This window comes from Xyrauchen texanus, chromosome 40, assembly GCF_025860055.1.
Source record: "Xyrauchen texanus isolate HMW12.3.18 chromosome 40, RBS_HiC_50CHRs, whole genome shotgun sequence".
Classification (NCBI taxonomy): Eukaryota; Metazoa; Chordata; class Actinopteri; order Cypriniformes; family Catostomidae; genus Xyrauchen; species Xyrauchen texanus.
Window position 1 is genome coordinate 32524300 of NC_068315.1, and position 19123 is coordinate 32543422.

The 19123-nt window shown below is 41.4% G+C and overlaps 1 protein-coding gene across 2 annotated transcripts in view; it reads left to right on the forward strand.

Annotated features, from left to right (window-relative positions):
* Positions 1–19123, forward strand: part of ngfrb (nerve growth factor receptor b) — an 83919-nt gene that overhangs the window by 12772 nt on the left and 52024 nt on the right. For both annotated transcript variants that reach the window (XM_052112444.1, XM_052112445.1), the window contains exons 2-3: positions 2921–3062; positions 17958–18317. In XM_052112444.1, the coding sequence (XP_051968404.1) occupies positions 2921–3062; positions 17958–18317 (502 nt within the window). The remainder of the gene's footprint in view (positions 1–2920; positions 3063–17957; positions 18318–19123) is intronic.

Sequence of the window (19123 nt, forward strand, 5' to 3'; positions counted from 1 at the left end):
CTATACACAAGTGCACTCATGATGCTCATGATGATTTGTTTTCAGTGTACAAGCAACCGGCTTCACACATTCACTCTGAAGCTTGCAGCACATTCAGAATATACTGTATATTTATACACTAGGACATATTGCTGAATGTTTACACTTTGATATTTGTTTGTCAGACTTGATCTTTTTTAATTTTTTCATTGGATCATTTGACATCCCTTTTTAAATCTCCAGTGGTTCCCTTTCTTCCCTTTCTTATTAAAATCATGGTTAGGTTTATGTTTGGGTTAAGGGCTATACCAAAAATCACAACAACATTCGTAGGTTCATTTATTTTTCTCTATAGAAGTAAAAGTCTTACGTTTTTGTGCGTGCCAACTTTTACGATTTCTAATGATTTCTTCATTCTTATGACTTCAGTTCAGTTGTGAATGTTAATTATACAATTTAGTTTGTACACATTTTGTGTACTGTTGATAAAAATAGAGATAAAGATTACCAGAATTATTACTTTTCAGCCAGTTTATGGGGTGACAAGCTTGTGTGACAAAACAACATTAACAACATAACATTGGCAGCACAAAACTGATTATATAAAGCATAAACTACTGTACAAACTTACACATTGTGGCATGTCAGTCTGCGGAAGAGAGACAGTTGTTAGAGACAGTTATGACCCAGGTGACGAGCCTTACCACTCTCTCTCTCCCGCAGACCGACACATGACCCCCCCCCCATGCCACACACTTATTACACACATGAATGTGACAATTTACATACGAATGGCTTTACAAATGATTACTATAGAAATTCACTCTGTTTTTGTTTCATAAATGAGGCACCTTATATTTCATCCTTTGCTCTATATTTATATGCACTTGAACTCAAAATCTTTCTGTCTTTGTTGGCAAGTAAAAAAAAGAGAGTCAATTTTATTCCATCAAAATTCACTTTGTAGACATCACTACAATTACAATTTCCAAATTCTTAAATAGGAACTTCCCAGAAGGACTTGCTGTCAGCATAAATTCTTGCTTATTTTACCTCATGATCATAAATAAAACTCTTGAGACACAAGATATTCTGTGCAACACCAAACGACCCTGTTCAGCTGCCATGTTTTTGTCTGTCTATCAATCATTCAGTTTGAAATATGTTTAAATGAAAAGTGTTTGAATTAAGGTTAAATGTACCATGAATGTTTACTTTATTTGCAAACAGGCTCGGAAACCTGTTAATTCCCATTTGAAGCTCTCTAATCTCTCCAAAGCATGTTGTTGACAGGCTTTAGACATTATCAGGACTAAATAATGTAACAAGTCCTGCTCCAATGCAAATAGTGCTTTTGGCTCTGAGTCTTCGTGAGTAGTCGTAGCTTCTGGAATTACATTCCCTGAAGACATTAGACTCAAAGCAGAGCCACAGGAGTGAGGAAAACTTTGTACTGGTCAGTGATTTCAGTCAAGTCTGTTGATATATCTACAAGCTTTTTCAAAATGTTTTCAGTAGTATGAATTTCATTTATTTGCTTGTTAAATAATTATATACAAAACTATTTTAATTATTATGAAAGGCTGTTATTTTTCTACATTTTTATATCTGGTGAGCTTGAGTTAAAATGTAGTTGTCTCTAATAGATCAAGGAGATGTTTGAAAAAATAATGGTGGGAAGCTCTTGCTAGCACGTAATCTCCCCTTTATCCAATCCATGCACCAGAAATTGAGTTTAAAAATGCATGTGTTGTTTACAGATCATGTGTATAATCATACAGTATCTTCAAAAAGTGTTTCTTCAGACTGTAGTTTCTGTTGCTTTAGAACTGTTTGTGAAGATACTTGGATTCTGGGATGGTTGATTCAGCTGGTGTGAATGCTGATCAGTATGAGCTCAAATTCGGGCTGAACAATTTGGCCAAAACATTTTATTTCTTATACTGTGTATATAATGTATATAGAAATTTTAGCTAACATTTTATGGATCCTAAATATTTGGAATAATTGAGCAAAATTACAGCCTGATTTTAAATGACATCCAATAATAAAACACACAACCAAAATAAATGTTCTTCAAACATCACTTTTCTCACTTTTGCTGACTTTGTAAACAAGTACACTGACTTCCGAAAAAGATTATAAATATAAACACTTTATTAAGAGTAAAATTGTTTGGTGTGGTGGAAATAATGCAACAACTGTGGGACAATCATATTAAAAAATTACAAAAATATAATAAAAAGAAATCAATGTCACACACGAAATAGTGAAATATAAAATAACCCATTTCAGTATTTATATATTTACGTTTATTTTTGCCTTTGCTTAGATTATCATAGTTTTAAACGTGATACTTTGTATTGTTTTTTTTTATAATAGATTCTCAATGAAATCGGTGTCTGGAACAAGGCTAAAACCAACATGATCACAGGGGAAGTTGGCATGTTATTTCTAAAAGTTCCAGTCTTGGTAGCTCAGCAAGTAATGACGCTGACTACCACCTCTGGAGTCGCGAGTTTGAATCCAGGGTGTCCCCTAAGCAACCAAATTGGTCCGGTTGCTAGGGAGGGTAGAGTCACATGGGGTTAATGGTGCGTGGATTGCGGAGCGTAGCATGAGCCTCCACATGCGGAGTCTCCACAGTGTCATGCACAATGAGCCACATGATAAGATGCGCAGATTGATGGTCTCAGAAGCGGAGGAAACTTAGACTTATCCTCCACCACCCGGATTTTAGGCGAGTAACCGCGCCACCGCGAGGACATTCTAAGTAGTGGGAATTGGGCATTCCAAATTGGGAGAAAAGGGGAAAAAACTTCCAGTACACTTGGATCAGCCACATTATGCCGACTCATTGACAAGACATATTATTACAATTATTATTATCATTAAAGTTACTTTATCAAACATTTCCTCTTTCTCTGCATCACATCTACAGGGGGAAGTTTTGACCAGTCGTGACGTATGTCCTTTAGGGGCGTACACATCCAGTGGAGAGTGCTGCAAACAATGTGATCCTGGGGAGGGCATGGTGAAGCCCTGTGGAGTGACACAGACAGTGTGTGAACCGTGTCTTGACAGTAAGTATACACACACACACTTAGCCAGAGATGTTGGCCACAACACTGAACAAGTGAAACAGCTGCCTTATTTAAAATGACATTTCCTGCTCTGAAATCTCACTTAAGGGGAGGCAGAGACCTTTCAGCTGTGAACGGTAATTAGCAGCTAAAAGGGAAATGCTTTTAGGAAATGAAGCTTGATAAAACATAGTCTGGAGTGCTCTGAGACCAATCCCAAGGTGTCTGGCCACTCACAGATAAGTGAAATTAATTATGGAAAAATCAAACAGTAAATTGCATTTTTGCAGAGTAACAAAAAAGTTTATCCTGCGTTGGAATATGCCGACTTCCCAACTATATAGTATTCCAAATACTCAATGGATAAAGTATGAAAAGAGCACAGTCATAGCTGTCCAAAATGTGATCTGCAAGATTCAATGTACCTCTGTGGGTTTCGGAAAATAAACATTTACAGTTGCCTCACACATCACCTCTTGTTGAAAAATACTTTCCCGCATGTATTCCATTCTTAGATCGACTCTTCTCAGTAGCTTCAATACAAACTGGAAGTTAGACAACAAAATGCGTAAGAGCGGACCACTGAAAATGGCAGGGCTGAATAAGATAGATTTTCACATAAATAAATAAATTCAAACCAACTATTTAATTAAATGAACCTGATGTTGAGTTCTGTGTAACTTATATATTTTTTAATATTAATAACATTTTAAATGTAACATTATTAAGTTTAATTTTTTTTCTTTTGCTTACAATTTTTCATTTATACTTACTTAATATTTTTAATAATTGTTGAACGGAGCTCAGGAAAAGGCATGTCCAACATGACCCCTGATCACTAGAGCCGCTAACCTCTTGTTATATTCACTATTAACCCTGAACATTCTTCATTCTGTAATTCCCATCTCTCCATCAGGACTTCCCTAAGGACCTGTTCTGAAATCTATTTTCCTGACCCCATCCATCAACTTGACCCATTGCATGCTGAAAACTCCAAACTGTTTCTTCACAATCTCATAACTCACTCAGTGCTGTTTGACAACTGTTCAGCTATTATGTGTTGATATGTAAAAGAGCATATGTGATGTTGCTGGAATGAAAACAGCTGTTTAAGAAGTGATACATTTATGTAGCCCATAGTAATTTTAAATGCATACTGTAAGTACTGTGTTATGTGAAATACTCAGGTGTGTTAATTCACCATTCACCACCCCATTTACCTTTCTGTTTGTCAAAAACCTAAATTTTAAACCCTCTTCCAAAAAATAGATTTACTCTTAAGAAGAAGGCAAGGTTATAAAGTACTTGAGTAATTGTTCTTCAATTCAATATTATGTGGTAATGGGATTAATGGAAAGGAGGAGGCGAGAACTGGCTTGACAATATAAATAATACTTTAATGAAGAACTAAACAAAAAGACATACACACAAAGGTGTCGGATAGGTGCCCGTAAATCTCTCTCTCTCTCTCTCGCACTGCAGCCTCCAGTCAGCCTTTATCCCTCTTTGAGGCTTGATTAGCCTGATTAGGGGCCGGGTTTGCAGCATCACGACCCGGCCTCACTCTCCGCCCTGTCACTTTTGTATTTCACACAGTATTTTGTTTTTAATTTGTTCTTTTCTTGACTGATTTTGAAATGGAATACTTACATGATAATTTTACAATTACAATAATTTTCAGTTGTTACAATTTTATTTAGATCTTTGAAGTACTTATTTTACAGGTTAACATCCATCCAAATGAACACTGGCTTTGAGTGGCTTGATAAGTGAATCAAATTGTGCTTCCTCAAATTTTACCTTAAACCTTTATTTAAATCTTTATTTAATGAAAATAAATTATTTAAATTTCAAATTCAAACAAAGACAACTTAAAGGGATAGTTCACCCCAAAATTAAAATTCATTATTTACACACTCTCACTGATATCCCAGGTGTGTAATTAATTACTTTTTAACTTTAATCAGATGCTTCCGATAAGCTTCACAAGAGGGTGGAGCCCAAGTGGTCTCTTGTGTGACGGATCTGCATTGCCATGATACCTACGTAATCTCACATTCTCCACTCCACACAAATGCACCATTGTGAGTAAAGAAACAGATCAATACAGATCTAAATCAAAACCAACCAAGCTTCTGTACAGAGTTCCTCCTTCTCACTTGTAAACAGCACTGCTCTTCCAGCTATGACGCATGTGCCTCAGTTCTCACGTGTTTCAAATGCCAGTGTAATTACATCACACACGCTTACCGCTCCTGACAGGAAGCATGATTTAGAGTTAAACAAAGTACTCCAATATTTATATTTTTCACTTCAAATATAATCATGTCACTTTAGGAGACATTAATTTAACTGCTGGTCTTATCAATGACGTTTCTGTTGATTGTCTGTGACTTTTGGAGCGTCAACATTTTCTTTATGGACCTGCAGAGTAGGATAGTTTTCTATTTTTCTTCAAATGTGTTCTGGTGAATAAAGAAAGTCATACACACCTGGGATATCATGAGGGTGAGTAAATAATGAGAGAATTTTCATTTTTGGGTGAACTATCCCTTTAACAGTTTTCTTAACATAAAGCCCTTGACATAAAGCAATGTGTTTTAATTAAACCATTCCCAGAGATGGACGAATTTGACTTGAGGGTGAACATGGTCGATACTCAATAAACAACTGTACTCAAATGTCAAACAACAATGAAATCAGCTGCTACTGCATTTATAGTTTAAAATGTTCATTTAACAGATTTCACGATATAGGCTTTAGTTTCACATCTGGTCTTTTCTAGAGCCTTACACGGTGAGGACAAAACTGCAATTTTAACTTGTTGCTATACAAAGTTTGTGCATCAAAGTCACCTTAACTAGTTTACTTTGTAACTAACATTCACTTTTACTTAGAACTAATACTTTGTAATACAATTAAATTAAAACACTTTTGGACTTTCACTAAAATGTGTTTTTGGTTAGATACTTTTAATTTAGCTAAAGTTTTTCCTCAGCACCCATATTGGGAATGAAAAAAGAATCCATGACTCATATTAGCTTCAGTATTAACCTGGCATGATGCACAATTCATTTATATGTAATAATAATAAATAATTGAATGCCTCACCATGGCAACACTGCAAAAATTCAGTTCACAATTTAGCATCTTCAATCTTTTGGTGTAATGTTGTCTAAATGTGGTGACAGTCTCATGAAACCCTTGGAGGAGTATTTAAAAGTTCTGAGGCTACAATATAAAAAAAATTCAAAATAGCCACCTTCCTGTTGGGCAGAGCTAATAACTTTAACTATTAAAGTTGTTTGGCTTGATGAGAACTATATGCGTACCAATTTGTGAATGTAGTTGAAAATTGGGGTGCAACTAAGGCCTTGTTACACGCCCATTTTAAAGGGAGCACTACAGAGCTCCCCTACACACCCATGCGTGAATTTTTGCCCAGCCCTAATGGCCAATGACTCTGATGTGTGTGCAAAATTTCATGAAATTTTAAGCATGCCAAGTGCCTCAAAAACACCAAAATATAGGAAGAAAGGAATAATAACAATTAATGTGTTGCCATGACTACACTATTTAAGATATCAAATATCTCTCAACAATTTTACATCAGCAGTCTTGACATTATTCTAAATAATTTTGAAGCAATTCATGTAAACATAAGAGGGCTGTTTAAAGTCATATACAAATTCTGTTTAAAGTGCCATACTTCCTACTGCCAGTTGGTAGTGCTATGACTGTGACTCATAATAGCCACATCCATGTGATCAGCCCCATTACCAAACATATATATTAATTTTCATCAAAATCTTACAATGTACACATAAGATACAAGGCACTTCCTTTTCCCCATTTATCGCCATAAATGTATTCAAAATATAAAAAATCTGTTCACACTTTAGCATCTACAATGTCTTGGCACGATGTTGCACAAAGTTGGTGCTAGTCGCATGAATCCCCTAGGATGAGTATTTAAAAGTTCAGAACCTGCAATTTTCAGAAAATCCAAAATGGCAGACTTCCTGTTGGGCAAGCTAATGACTGTATGTAATACAGTATGAAAGTTTTTCTGCTTGATGAGAACAATATATGTACCAAGGTTTGTGAGTCTAGCTCAAAATGGAGGTACTACAGAGGGTGTCTTACACAGCCATTTTAAAGGGGGTGCTACAGAGAGACAACTCTGATGTGTGTCCAAACCTTCATGAAATTTGAAGCATGTTAAGTACCCAAAAGTACCAAAAACCTTGAAAAGAATAATAGTTATAGTAATAATACTACTAATAATAATCCTTAGAAGAACAATAGGGTCTCAACACTTTCGGTGCTTGATCCTTAATAATAATCCTTAGAAGAAAAATAGGGCCTCTGCACTTTCAGTGCTTGGGCCCTAATAATAATAATAAAAATACAAATAATATAATAATAACAATAGTAATAATACTATTTATTTTTATTGTACCTAAGTCCAAGTATCAAATGACCTTCTTACTTTGACCAACTGGGGCTGTATTTCTCTGGAAGTAACACTCCACTGAAAACACTATAGACCCCTTTTACACCTGGTATTAAGATGCATTTTGGGTGATCCGATCACATGTGGTCAGCTCTAAAATCAGGTCTAAAACGTTTTGTGATCATATCACAAAAATCACATACAAAGGTAGTCAAAAACGTATGTGACCACATCACATTTGAGGTGTAAACACTAATCCGTCCTAAATGTGTCCCTGCAATGGTGAAGGATAACACTTTGCAATAAAGTTCCATTTGTTAACATTAGTTAACAATATTACTTAACATGAGCTAACTATGAACAATACTTTTACAGCATTAGTTAATCCTAGTTAATGTTAAAGCATATATTTAAAAACACAAGTTAATGTACCATGAACTAACATTAACTAAAGACTAATAAATGCTGTAAAAATATATTGTTCATTGTTAGTTCATGTTAACTAATGTTGTAACAAATGGAACCTTATTATAAAGTGTAACCCAGCGAAGCAACACACTATCCTGTCAATCAACCCCTGTGCTAAAACAAGAGTTTAAACTTTGCCAGTTACGAGCGGCTTTAAAAGGAAAATAAATTCTGAATGGAAAAAAAAAAAAAAACAGACACACAAACACGAGAACTTCAAGGATCTTTTTCAGTGTGTCTAATATGAACACAGATGAGAAGCACGAACATCTGAAGCTCAGGTTAATAAAAGTAATCTAAAAAAAATAACAAAGAATTCTGTTTAAAATGTTGCGTTTTGTGCTTTAAATCAAATTTCAGTTGCATTTGGGAGAAACAACACACTTTCATGCTTTCTTGTCGTTAATGACCTTTTATGGTTTATTATCATGCAGTAACACAGTTACATAGTGATTGATGTATGCTGTCCATGAATCATGTTGTCATGGACCCTGAATCAGTAAACTAATTCAAGTATTACAATATTAAAGTAACATCTGACTACACAATCATATAGATGACTTCAATTTAAAGGTTTTCTGCACACCAAATCACCAATGAAACAATGATTCCAGTAAAATGGCACTATTTTATCTTATATAAAATAACAGTTAACAATTAAATCTCTTTGTTTCAGTAGTGACCAAGTGTCAGAAAATAACTTTTACATTTAGGGTCAATTTGCCCCTGTATTTTATTTTAATGGGCATTTTTACCTTTATGAGGGCATATTTTTATGTTTGTCAAAATGTAGACTTAATCAATTCATAAATACAAATTCTTAAGTCTGAGAATGTATTATATCTTACTCTACAATTTACATCAACTTCAACTATATAAAATGTTACAAATAAAAAAAACAGAATAATTTATTACAATCGTTTTTTGCCCCCACATTTTGAATTTTGGGAGCATTTTTTAAAATGATTTTAATGGCATTTTTGCCCCAAGCTACCCTAAATATCCGCCCTTGTTTTGGCCATGCAACGAGTTGGCAGCTGAATCATATAGATTGAGCGTGTTTGGCTCGAGGCAAGAGCGTTATGCGAACCGCCATTTGCTCATGAGGCAGTGGTCATCCGGAGGAGTGAACAGACATATGGTGCTAGGAAGACTTGGATAGCTACTCAGAAAAAGTTTCAGTGAGAGTTTCGGATGGATCGGAGGGTGGGTGTGATCCTGTGAAGGGTGATTGTGCAGCATACATCTGAGGGGAGAGCTGTGAGGGCACACGCTCCGGGATGTGCTAGAAAATGAAGCCGTGCCCATCTAATTTAAATCACACATATAATTCATTAAATGTTTATATATTCTAAAATATTATATGCCAATTTGTTGAATCACAATTCATTTGATATTTTAACAGTTTAAATCAATTATTGACCAACACTAACGATTCTCTATTAAAAAATAATTTTTCAAGATCGATGCATATGAATCAGCAGGATTACTAATTGATGCAGAGAAAACGAGAGAATCGTTATACCCCATGCACTGGTAATGAGGTTTGTTGTAGCGTGCTGACTGCCCCCTGCTGACTTAGCTTGAAAATACACAAGATAACATGTACTTCAAGCTGGAATTGTTCCGGTCATAGGAAAACATTTATTTTGTAACAGAATTTACTGTATATTTGGCTAAGGTAATGCCATGACTCCTAATTATATCACCTCAAGGGAGATGGTAAAAGGAGAACAACAAAGGCCCAAACACTGAGCTTTTATACAGATAGTTGTACAAAAAGAGGTAGCAATCAGACAAGTAGGATCTAAACCAGGTTAGACACTCCAAAAACATCCACTTGACATTTGATGTACACAGATTGACAATTAAAAAGAGTGACAAAACGTAAAAACACGTCCTGTGAGAAAAGGACAGATTGATGAACTCAATTGCTAAATGGATTGTTGTGTACTGTAGGCTTTTTCCCATGTCATTCCCAATGACTCAACAGCCCCTGGTCACAAACTACTTTCATTAGATGGAAGAGAGCAGTCTGAACATTCTTTAAAACGTCTCCTTTTGTGTTCCTCATTAGAAAAAATGCAATACAGTTTTGGAACAACATGAGTTAGAGTGAGTCATAGGTGACAATTTCCATTTTGGGTGAATTGTTTCTTTAAGTTAGCAGCTTCGCTACTTTTAGTTTGTTTCTCACCAACACATTCACACAAACTCTCAGAACATCACCCCTCCCCACACACATCGGCTGTGTGTAATAATGCATAGACATGCATTATTGATGGCTGGCATTATGCTAATGGTCTCAAAGAGCAGAGAAGAGGAGGAGAGTCGACTCAGAGGGAGAACGGCTGAGTGGACGAGTTTACATCTGCAGGAAATGTACAGATATCCCATCAACCCTTCTGAGGGTTCTGAATAAAGTCCCCAGAAGTCCCCCTAGATGCAAGCACATTACCTCCTTATAATTAGGGCCATTAGCAGCAACAGTGCACAGCACACAAGAGAGCAAGCATCCATAACATGCAACTCTGTCCAGCACAATAACATTTCATCCACTTTGATGGCAGATCCAAGGATAACTATGGCATTAGCGTGTTATCTTTCTCTCTCTACTGGTGTCTGGTCACTTTGGCCATGAATATCCTGCCAGTGATAAATAACCTACTAAAACATTTGATATGGTATGGGATACTGGGGCAGCGTGCCATTAAGTGGGGGGCTGGTCACAAAGGTTGTGCTCTCTCTCTCTCGCTCTCTCTCTCTCTCTCACACACACACACACACACACACAAAATACCTTAATGAATAATTTAGTGTAAGCCAGACCTCTATCCTCGAATATATCTGAATGGGATAGAGGATATGAATACAATACCATAAGCATGCAGCATTTAGATTTTGTAATTTGTCATTATTCCATAGCCTCTAGAATAGCTATGATATATATATATATATATATATATATATATATATATATCATATATATATTAGAACTATTAGAAAACAAATGCATATATATATATATATATGCATTTGTTTTCTAATAGTTTGCGTTCCCTCATAATACGATTTTTGTTTAATCACAATAGTTTTTGTTCACTCAAAATGAATTTTGCATTACCTTGCAATAGTTTTATCTATCCCTTATTGAAATTAACCATAGTATCATCTATAGCAGTTTGCCAGGGCCAGGTCACTCTGTTATATTTTCAAGGGGGGCTGGAGTGAGCAGATGGTATTTTTGTCACATTATTCTTCAGCTTTTATTACTTGTATTAATTTTACAATTACAATCCATTCACAGAACAAGATTTTAATATTGGTTACTTTATAGTATGTATACCAGTAGTGTAGAAGCGAGCGCGATCAGCAGGGCCGTCTTAAGGGAGAGGGCCCTGAGTCCAACTGATTCTAGCGGCTCGAAGGGAGGTCTCTGGAGGCCCGTGAGGACTACCGAGAGGTCCCAGGAGGGGAACAGGCTTGGCCGGGAGGGATTTAACCTCCGGGCGCCTCTTAGGAACCTGATGATTAAGTCGTGCTTACCAAGAGACTTACCGTCTACTGCGTTGTGGTGAGCCGCGATAGCAGTGACATACACCTTTAGGGTGGAAGGGGACAGCCTCCCCTCCAGCCTCTCCTGCAGGAATAAGAGCACTGACCTAACTGCGCACCTCTGTGGGTCTTCGGCCCTGGAAGAACACCAATCTGGGAACAGGCGCCACTTCTGGGCGTAAAGCTGCCTGGTAGAAGGGGCTCTGGCTTGGTTGATCGCGTCTACAACGGTAGGTGGTAGACCGGCTAGATCTTCCGCGTCCCATCCAGGGACCAGACGTGGAGTTTCCAGAGGTCTGGATGCGGATGCCAGAGCGTGCCCTGCCCCTGAGAAAGAAGTTCCTTCCTCAGGGGAATCCGCCAGGGAGGGGCTGTCGCGAGGAGCACGAGGTCCGAGAACCAGGCCCGGTTGGGCCAGTAGGGAGCCACTAGTGTGACTTGTTCCTCGTCCTCCCTGACCTTGCACAGCACCTGTGCAAGAAGGCTTACTGGGGGAAAAGCATACTTGCGTAGCCCCGTGGGCCAGCTGTGCGCCAGCGCGTCTTTCCCAAGGGGAGCCTCTGTTCGGCCGTACCAGAGCGGGCAGTGGGAGGTCTACCTGGGCTCTGCCGAACCGTTCCCAAATCAGCTGGACCGACTGGGGGTGGAGCCTCCACTCTCCACTGGGTAAGCTCTGTCGTGACAGTGCGTCCGCTACCACATTGAGCTTGCCGGGGATGTGAGTGGCACGACCGGAGTCGCTGCTGGCTCCAAAGGAGGAGACGACGGGCGAGTCTTGACATGTGGCGGGAGCGTATGCCGCCTTGGCGATTTATGTACGCTACCGCAGTGGTGCTGTCTGACCTGATTAGGACGTGTTTGTCTCGAATTAACGGGAGAAACCGCCGCAGGGCAAAGAAGACAGTCAACAACTCTAGGCAATTGATATGCCAGCGCAGCGGGGCCCCTCTCCAACGGCCCGCGGCTGCATGCCCTTTGCACACGGCGCCCCAACCCAATCTGGAGGCGTCGGTAGTGACCAGGACACCTGCTGCGGGGGCACTCCTGCCTGTAGAAAGCAGAGGTCTGTCCAGGGTTGTAGTGTTTTTCGGCAGGCGTGGGTGATCGTCACACGGTGCGTGCCGTGGTGCCATGCTCGTCTCGGGACTCGAGTCTGAAGCCAGTGCTGAATCGGTCTCATATGCATCAACCCCAGCGGCGTGGTCACGGCGGAGGATGCTATATGCCCCAGGAGCCTCTGGAAGAGTTTTAAAGGGACCGTTGTGCCTGGCCTGAATTTGGCGAGGCATTTCAGCACTGACTGCGCACGCTCGTTGGTGACACGTGCGGACATTGAGACTGAGTCTAACTCCATGCCGAGAAAGGAGATGCTCTGGACCGGGGTGAGCTTGCTCTTTTCTCGGTTGACCTCAAGCCCCAAGCGGCTGAGGTGCCTGAGCACCTGGTCTCTGTGAGCGCATAGTAACTCTCGGGAGTGGGCCAATATGAGCCAGTCGTCGAGGTAGATGAGTATGCGGATGCCGGCTTCTCGGAGTGGGGCAAGAGCTGCCTCTACGACTTTCGTGAAGACGCGAGGGGACAGAGACATGCCGAAGGGGAGAACTTTGTACTGGAACGCCTGGCCGTCGAACGCAAACCGTAGAAAAGGTTGGTGTCATGGCAAGATTGAGACGTGGAAGTACGCGTCCTTCAGGTCTACCGCTGCAAACCAATCTAGGTGTTGGACGCTTGTCAAGATGCATCTGTGCGTGAGCATTTTGAACGGGAGTTTGAGCAGCACTCGATTGAAAACTCGCAGGTCCAAGATTGGTCGTAAGCCGCCGCCTTTCTTGGGTACAATGAAGTAAGGGCTGTAGAAACCCTTCTTCATTTCGGTTGGAGGGACAGGCTCTATCGCGTCTTTGAGTAGAAGAGTAGCGATCTCCGCGCGCAGGAATTTGGGATGTTGGCCGTGCACTGCGGTAAAGCGGACGCCCATGAAGGGGGGCGGGGGCCTGGCAAACTGAATTGCGTAACCGAGTCGGATGGTCCGGGCCAGCCAGCGAGACGGGTTGGGAAGTGAAAGCCACGCATCCAATCTCCGTGCTAGGGGCACCAAGGGGACGATTATTTTTGACGTACCCGGCGGGGCTTCGCAGCGGAGTGGAGCAGGTAATACGCCATCGGGAGGCGCGGCCAGGTGCTGAGAAAAAACTCAAAGCACTTACCTTGCTCCGCACATCCGGCAGGGGGCGGGTTGGTGACAGAGGAGGAGGTTCTGTAGTGGCGTCCTCTGGACTCGTCAGAACCGGCCGGCCGGGGGACAGTCGTGGGGCTGCAGGCAGGCCTGAGGCCGCGTCCAGCGTGCCGGGACTGTTGAGATCTGGGGGCAGAGTGCCGTGAGAACGGCATTTGCGGGCCAGATGACCCAGAGACAAAGGAAATAGCTCTTTTATTGAGAATTTGGGTACCGCTGCCCCGGTTAAGGGGAGCGGCAAAAGAAAAGTTTTTAAAGGAAAATTCTCCTCCCGGCCCTCCACTGGGGGACGGAGTGGTCTTACCACCTCCGGAGCTAACATCTTGGGCTCTGGGTCGTCCGTCTCAGGAACGCCTGGGAGCCTTCCGGGTCCTCGAGGGGGTCCGTGAGACAGGGGGCGTCTGCTTCCTTCGGGGTGCTCGACGCGTGGGCTGAGAGCTGGGCCCGGGTTGAGGCAGAGCAGCTTGTTGTTTCCTCACAAGGGGACGCCCTCGGCGAGCAGACGGGGCAGGGCCCGGGGCGGCAGGTTTGCGGCGGGGCAGGATATGTGATATCGCCTCCGTCTGTTTCTTCACCGTGGAGAACCGCTGGGTGAAGTCCTCGACGTGTCGCCGAAGAGACCAAACTGGGAGACTGGGGGTCGAGAAAGCGAAGCTTGTCGGCCTCACGCATCTCGACCAGGTTCAGCCATTGGTGTCGTTCCTGGACCACGAGGGTGGCCATCGCCTGCCTGAGTGACTGCGCCGTAACCTTCGTGGCTCTGAGGGCAAGGTCGGTCACTGAGCGAAGTTCCTGCAGCACGTCGGGATCAGGGCTACCCACGTGCAGTTCTTTGAGCGCCTTGGCCTGGTGGACTTGCAGGAGGGCCATGGCGTGCAGGGCGGAAGCGGCAGTTCCGGTGGCGCTGTAGGCCTTCGCTGTCAGCGAGGATGTTGTCCTACAGGCCTTGGAAGGGAGTACAGGGCGACCGCGCCAGGTGGTAGGGTTTCCGGGGCATAGATGGAGCGCAACAGCCCTATCCACCGGGGGATCGCCGTGTACCCGTGGGCCGCTCCGCCATCGAGGGTAGCGAGAGCGGATGAGCGTGTGGCTTTGTGATGTTGTGTGGTGAACGGTGCCCTCCACAGCGACGTCAGCTCATCATTTATATTGAAATAATGCAATAAAACTTTGTGAAAATACGGCATGTACACATCTGCACACGGAAGTGCCTTTTTCTTGTGTTATCATATCATTTCAATTTATATTTCTAAGTAGGAAAACAATTTCATTGTGATCAATGGAAAGGAGGAGGTGAGAACCGGCTTGACGATATAAATAATGGTTTAATCATAAACTTAAAAGACAACATAAACACACACATGACGGACATGTCCGTAAACAATCTCTCTCTCCCGCACGATCCTCTGCAGTCGACCTTTATCCCTCACAGAGGCATAATTATCGTAATACGGGACCGTATAGGATGTAGGATCACGACCCGGCCCCGCCCTCCGCCCTGCCAGATTCCTCCCTCGTTCTCTCAGGCTGGGGACCCCCGGCCTGACGTACATCCCCCCCCCCTCTTTCCCTGGGGGAGGGTGCACCTTCTGCACTGTCTGCCGGCAGGTCATTCCCATCTACCTGGACGAGGGAGGGGAAACAGAAATAATTTAAATAAAAAAACTGTAAAATTTAAAAGAGGGAAAAGGCCAACGCAGAACGACAGTGAGAGAGAGAGAGGAGATTAGGAGTTTTTTTAGTTCTCCGATAAGCCACAGCTTGTTCCTCGGCCACTCCTCCACCCTCTATTGGACGACAGCTGCGCCTCTCCTGGCAGATCAGAGGCAGTCCTCCAGCCCCTGGTGGACAGAACGCCCCGCCGCGTTCTCGGGGAACAGAAGGGGTCTTGCCCGCCCCTGGCAGCGGTTCTCTCGCTCCAGGTGGTTGGCAGTGAGCCCCTTCCCGCTCGCGGTCGGCGGTCTTAAACCCTGCAGCGTTGCTCCGTTGGGGTGGATGGTAGTGGCGAGAACTCTACTACGGCGTATCCCTCCTCCTTCCCGGGCTTCGGCACCAGTGTAACGTGATCAATGGAAAGGAGGAGGCGAGAACCGGCTTGACGATATAAATAATGGTTTAACTTAAAATACAACATAAACACACACATGATGGACATGTCCGTAAACGATCTCTCTCTCCCGTACGATCCTCTGCAGTCGACCTTTATCCCTCACGGAGGCATAATTAGCCTAATATGGGACCGGGTGTGTAGGATCCCTCCGCCCTGCCACATAATTATTTCTTAGCAACTTGCTTTAGGATAGGCCTACTTTGTCACTGCATACATGTTATCTCTGTTCAACGACGTGTGAATGTCTAGACATGACAAGGGGGGAAAAAAGGTCCAGTCATTTTAACAGAACTTTCATGAAATATTTGTTTCTATCGTAAGCTAATGAGAAAAAAATTAAAATCTTTGTTAAATGTTACTGTGGCATGGCAAGGGGCAGGGCTGGGCTGTGATTCTGCACACCCGGCCCCTAATCAGGCTGATCAAGCCCGAGAGGGTTAAAGCCGACCGGAGACGGCTGTTCAACAGAGAGTGAGAGAGTTACGGGCAGCTGCACAACATGTGTTTACTTTTTGTTTAAGTTAATCATTAAATTATTATTTATGTTGTTAAGCCGGTTCTCGCCTCCTCCTTTCCCTTCTACCTCATTACAGTTACATTTGAGCCTACTTCATCTTACACCATAGGATCCATCCACTGGCTCAGAGAATTTGTAAAAAGTAGTGGTGATTTTAATTCATCTTAGTGCCTCAAGTCTTTTAAATCGGTTTGCTAAAAAGACTCGTTCAGATTAGTTCATTGACCAATTCTGCATATTACTCTTTTGAGCCAGTATATGGCTCTAAATGACCGTCTTTTATGCATTAAGCGATTAAATTGCACAGTTATTCATGATTGAAAATTTGCATGTCAACAATTCTACTAAGAGACTTTTTTAAGCAGTGTTTAAGCATCATTATTGTTTCCCCATAAATGAAAACAGCATATCTATCATATTGTTCAACTATTATGTTTCAATAAAGTCTGTTTGTCATTGTAATAAGTTGTTCATCACATTTTTGAATTAATAATTCATCCTAATCATTTTCTGGTTGAACGAGATTGCAGAATTAAACAAACATCTTGGCTCCTCCTCTTGTTCAGCCGGTCAGCAGATCCTTTTGTCCATGAACAAGGTGACTAATTTATTCATTTTTTTAGCAATGTGTGACAGGCATGGTTCTGCTGGCTAGTCAAAACATTAAAGAGGGCCATATTTGCCCCACGGGCCGTAGTTTGGCGACCCCTGAACTATGGTGTTTGTAGTAAAACAATAACCACAAAATTAACCATGGTTTTATTACGGTAACCATATTTTAACCATGGCATTCATGGTAAAACCGTAGTTATATCTGTGCAAAATTGACCAAACCACATTTTCCACTGTCAATGTTTTTTTTTTAACTTTGTGCCGAAGTATTTGGGAAAATCAATCTGTTTCTCAAAACCAGTTTTAAGCCAATATAAGGGTAAACACAATGAAACATTGATAAATACTATTTGAACCATTTTTTAAAACATATTTGTGCAACAAAAAATCAACCCTGTTTCAAACAAAGTGTTCCAGAGTTCAATGTTGTGGGGTTGATAATATGCGCAAAATTAACCACACCACATTATTCATTTTATGTTTTTTTTTCTTTTACTTTGTGCCAGGAAAACAAAAACTGAAATAATAATAATGATATCACTGTGATTGTTTTTCACAACGGTGTTTGACTCTGTTTGAACAAAAAGACAGTTTGAACCATGCTCAAAAAGACTTCATGTCGCTGCCACAAATACAATGACAGAAAAATCTAATCAATATTTTTAAAGGGTGAAAATCTCACAGCTTAAGGGCAGTTTACATAGGACACATTATTGAGTTCAAAACAGTTTGAACTGTCAAATTTGAACTACTTATAACTTGATACATCATGCCACTCGTGGCCAAAGACGTCCATCTGAAACATATGCACATTAAAAATAGTGCAAATTGAATACATGAAAGGGTCTTGTGTGAACATGGTTAAAACAGAAGTGAGGGACAATGAAAAATTCTGCATTCATAAACATACAGCCCTTTAAAACTTCTCTCTGTGTCTTCAGGTGAGACTTTTTCTGAGAACTTCAGCCACACAGAGAAGTGCCAGCCATGCACAGCCTGCTCTGAACTCATGCGAATGCTCACACCCTGCACTGATGCCAACGACGCCATCTGTGTCTGCGATTACGGTTACTTCTTCAGCAAAGTGACAGGTCGCTGTGAGGCCTGCACAGTGTGTCCGGTGGGCAAGGGGGTGCTGACGCGTTGCAACTATGACTGTGACACAGTCTGTGAGGAGTGCCCTGAAGACTCGTTTTCAGACCAGGAGACATCTCTCGACCCATGCCTGCCCTGCACAGTGTGCGACCAGCCTGAAATGGAGTTGAAAAGCTGCACGTCTGTCAGTGACGCTGTCTGCCAAGGTAGGAGTGAGAATCATGAAGCCATTTTAAATAAATAGACAAATTACTGTGAACACAAACTCAGCAATGTGACAAGAAGTTTCCTGTTATTAAACTCAACCCTGTTGTTTGTTTTTAAAATCTCTGGCCAAACATTGGCCTTGGAGGCCCATGTGCTGTCTATTAACGGCCCCCACTCCGCCTCTCATTTTTCAGTAATTTTCCCTGTGGCAAAATGGCCTGTTATTCTAGAGATGACAGATGAGTATGGAAGACAATCTTTTGACAACATTTTTAAATTTTCTTATGAAAATGTGATTGGTGCTTGCCCATGCAAATTCACTTTTATGATACTAGTATGTTACCATGTGTTTTTTAGTGTGTTGCTATGGGTTGCTAGGGAGTTTAATGGTATTGGCTCACATCAAAAGAGCTGACCCCCAAATCTCTATTATATTCTGGGTTGGGTTACACCAGCTATGCATAAGGTCTCAATCAACGCTCGATAGTAACAGATTACATGTAATCTGGATTATGTAATCATATAAAAAAATCAAGTAATTTCATTAGATAAAATTACATCGTACAATACTCATAATCAGATTACAGTTACTTTTTAGTAGAAACTGTATTTCATATTGACTACATGATTACATAATGTAACAGTTTGAGGACAGGCAATGAGGAGGCAAAACCGGCTGAACATTAAACATAAAGTTTTAATTTTCAAATTTAAAACAAACATAAAATAACACAGACACACATGCAATGCGGCCGCGTGTGTCTCTCTTTCTCTCTTTCTCGAACGGGTGTCTCTGGCTGCCCTT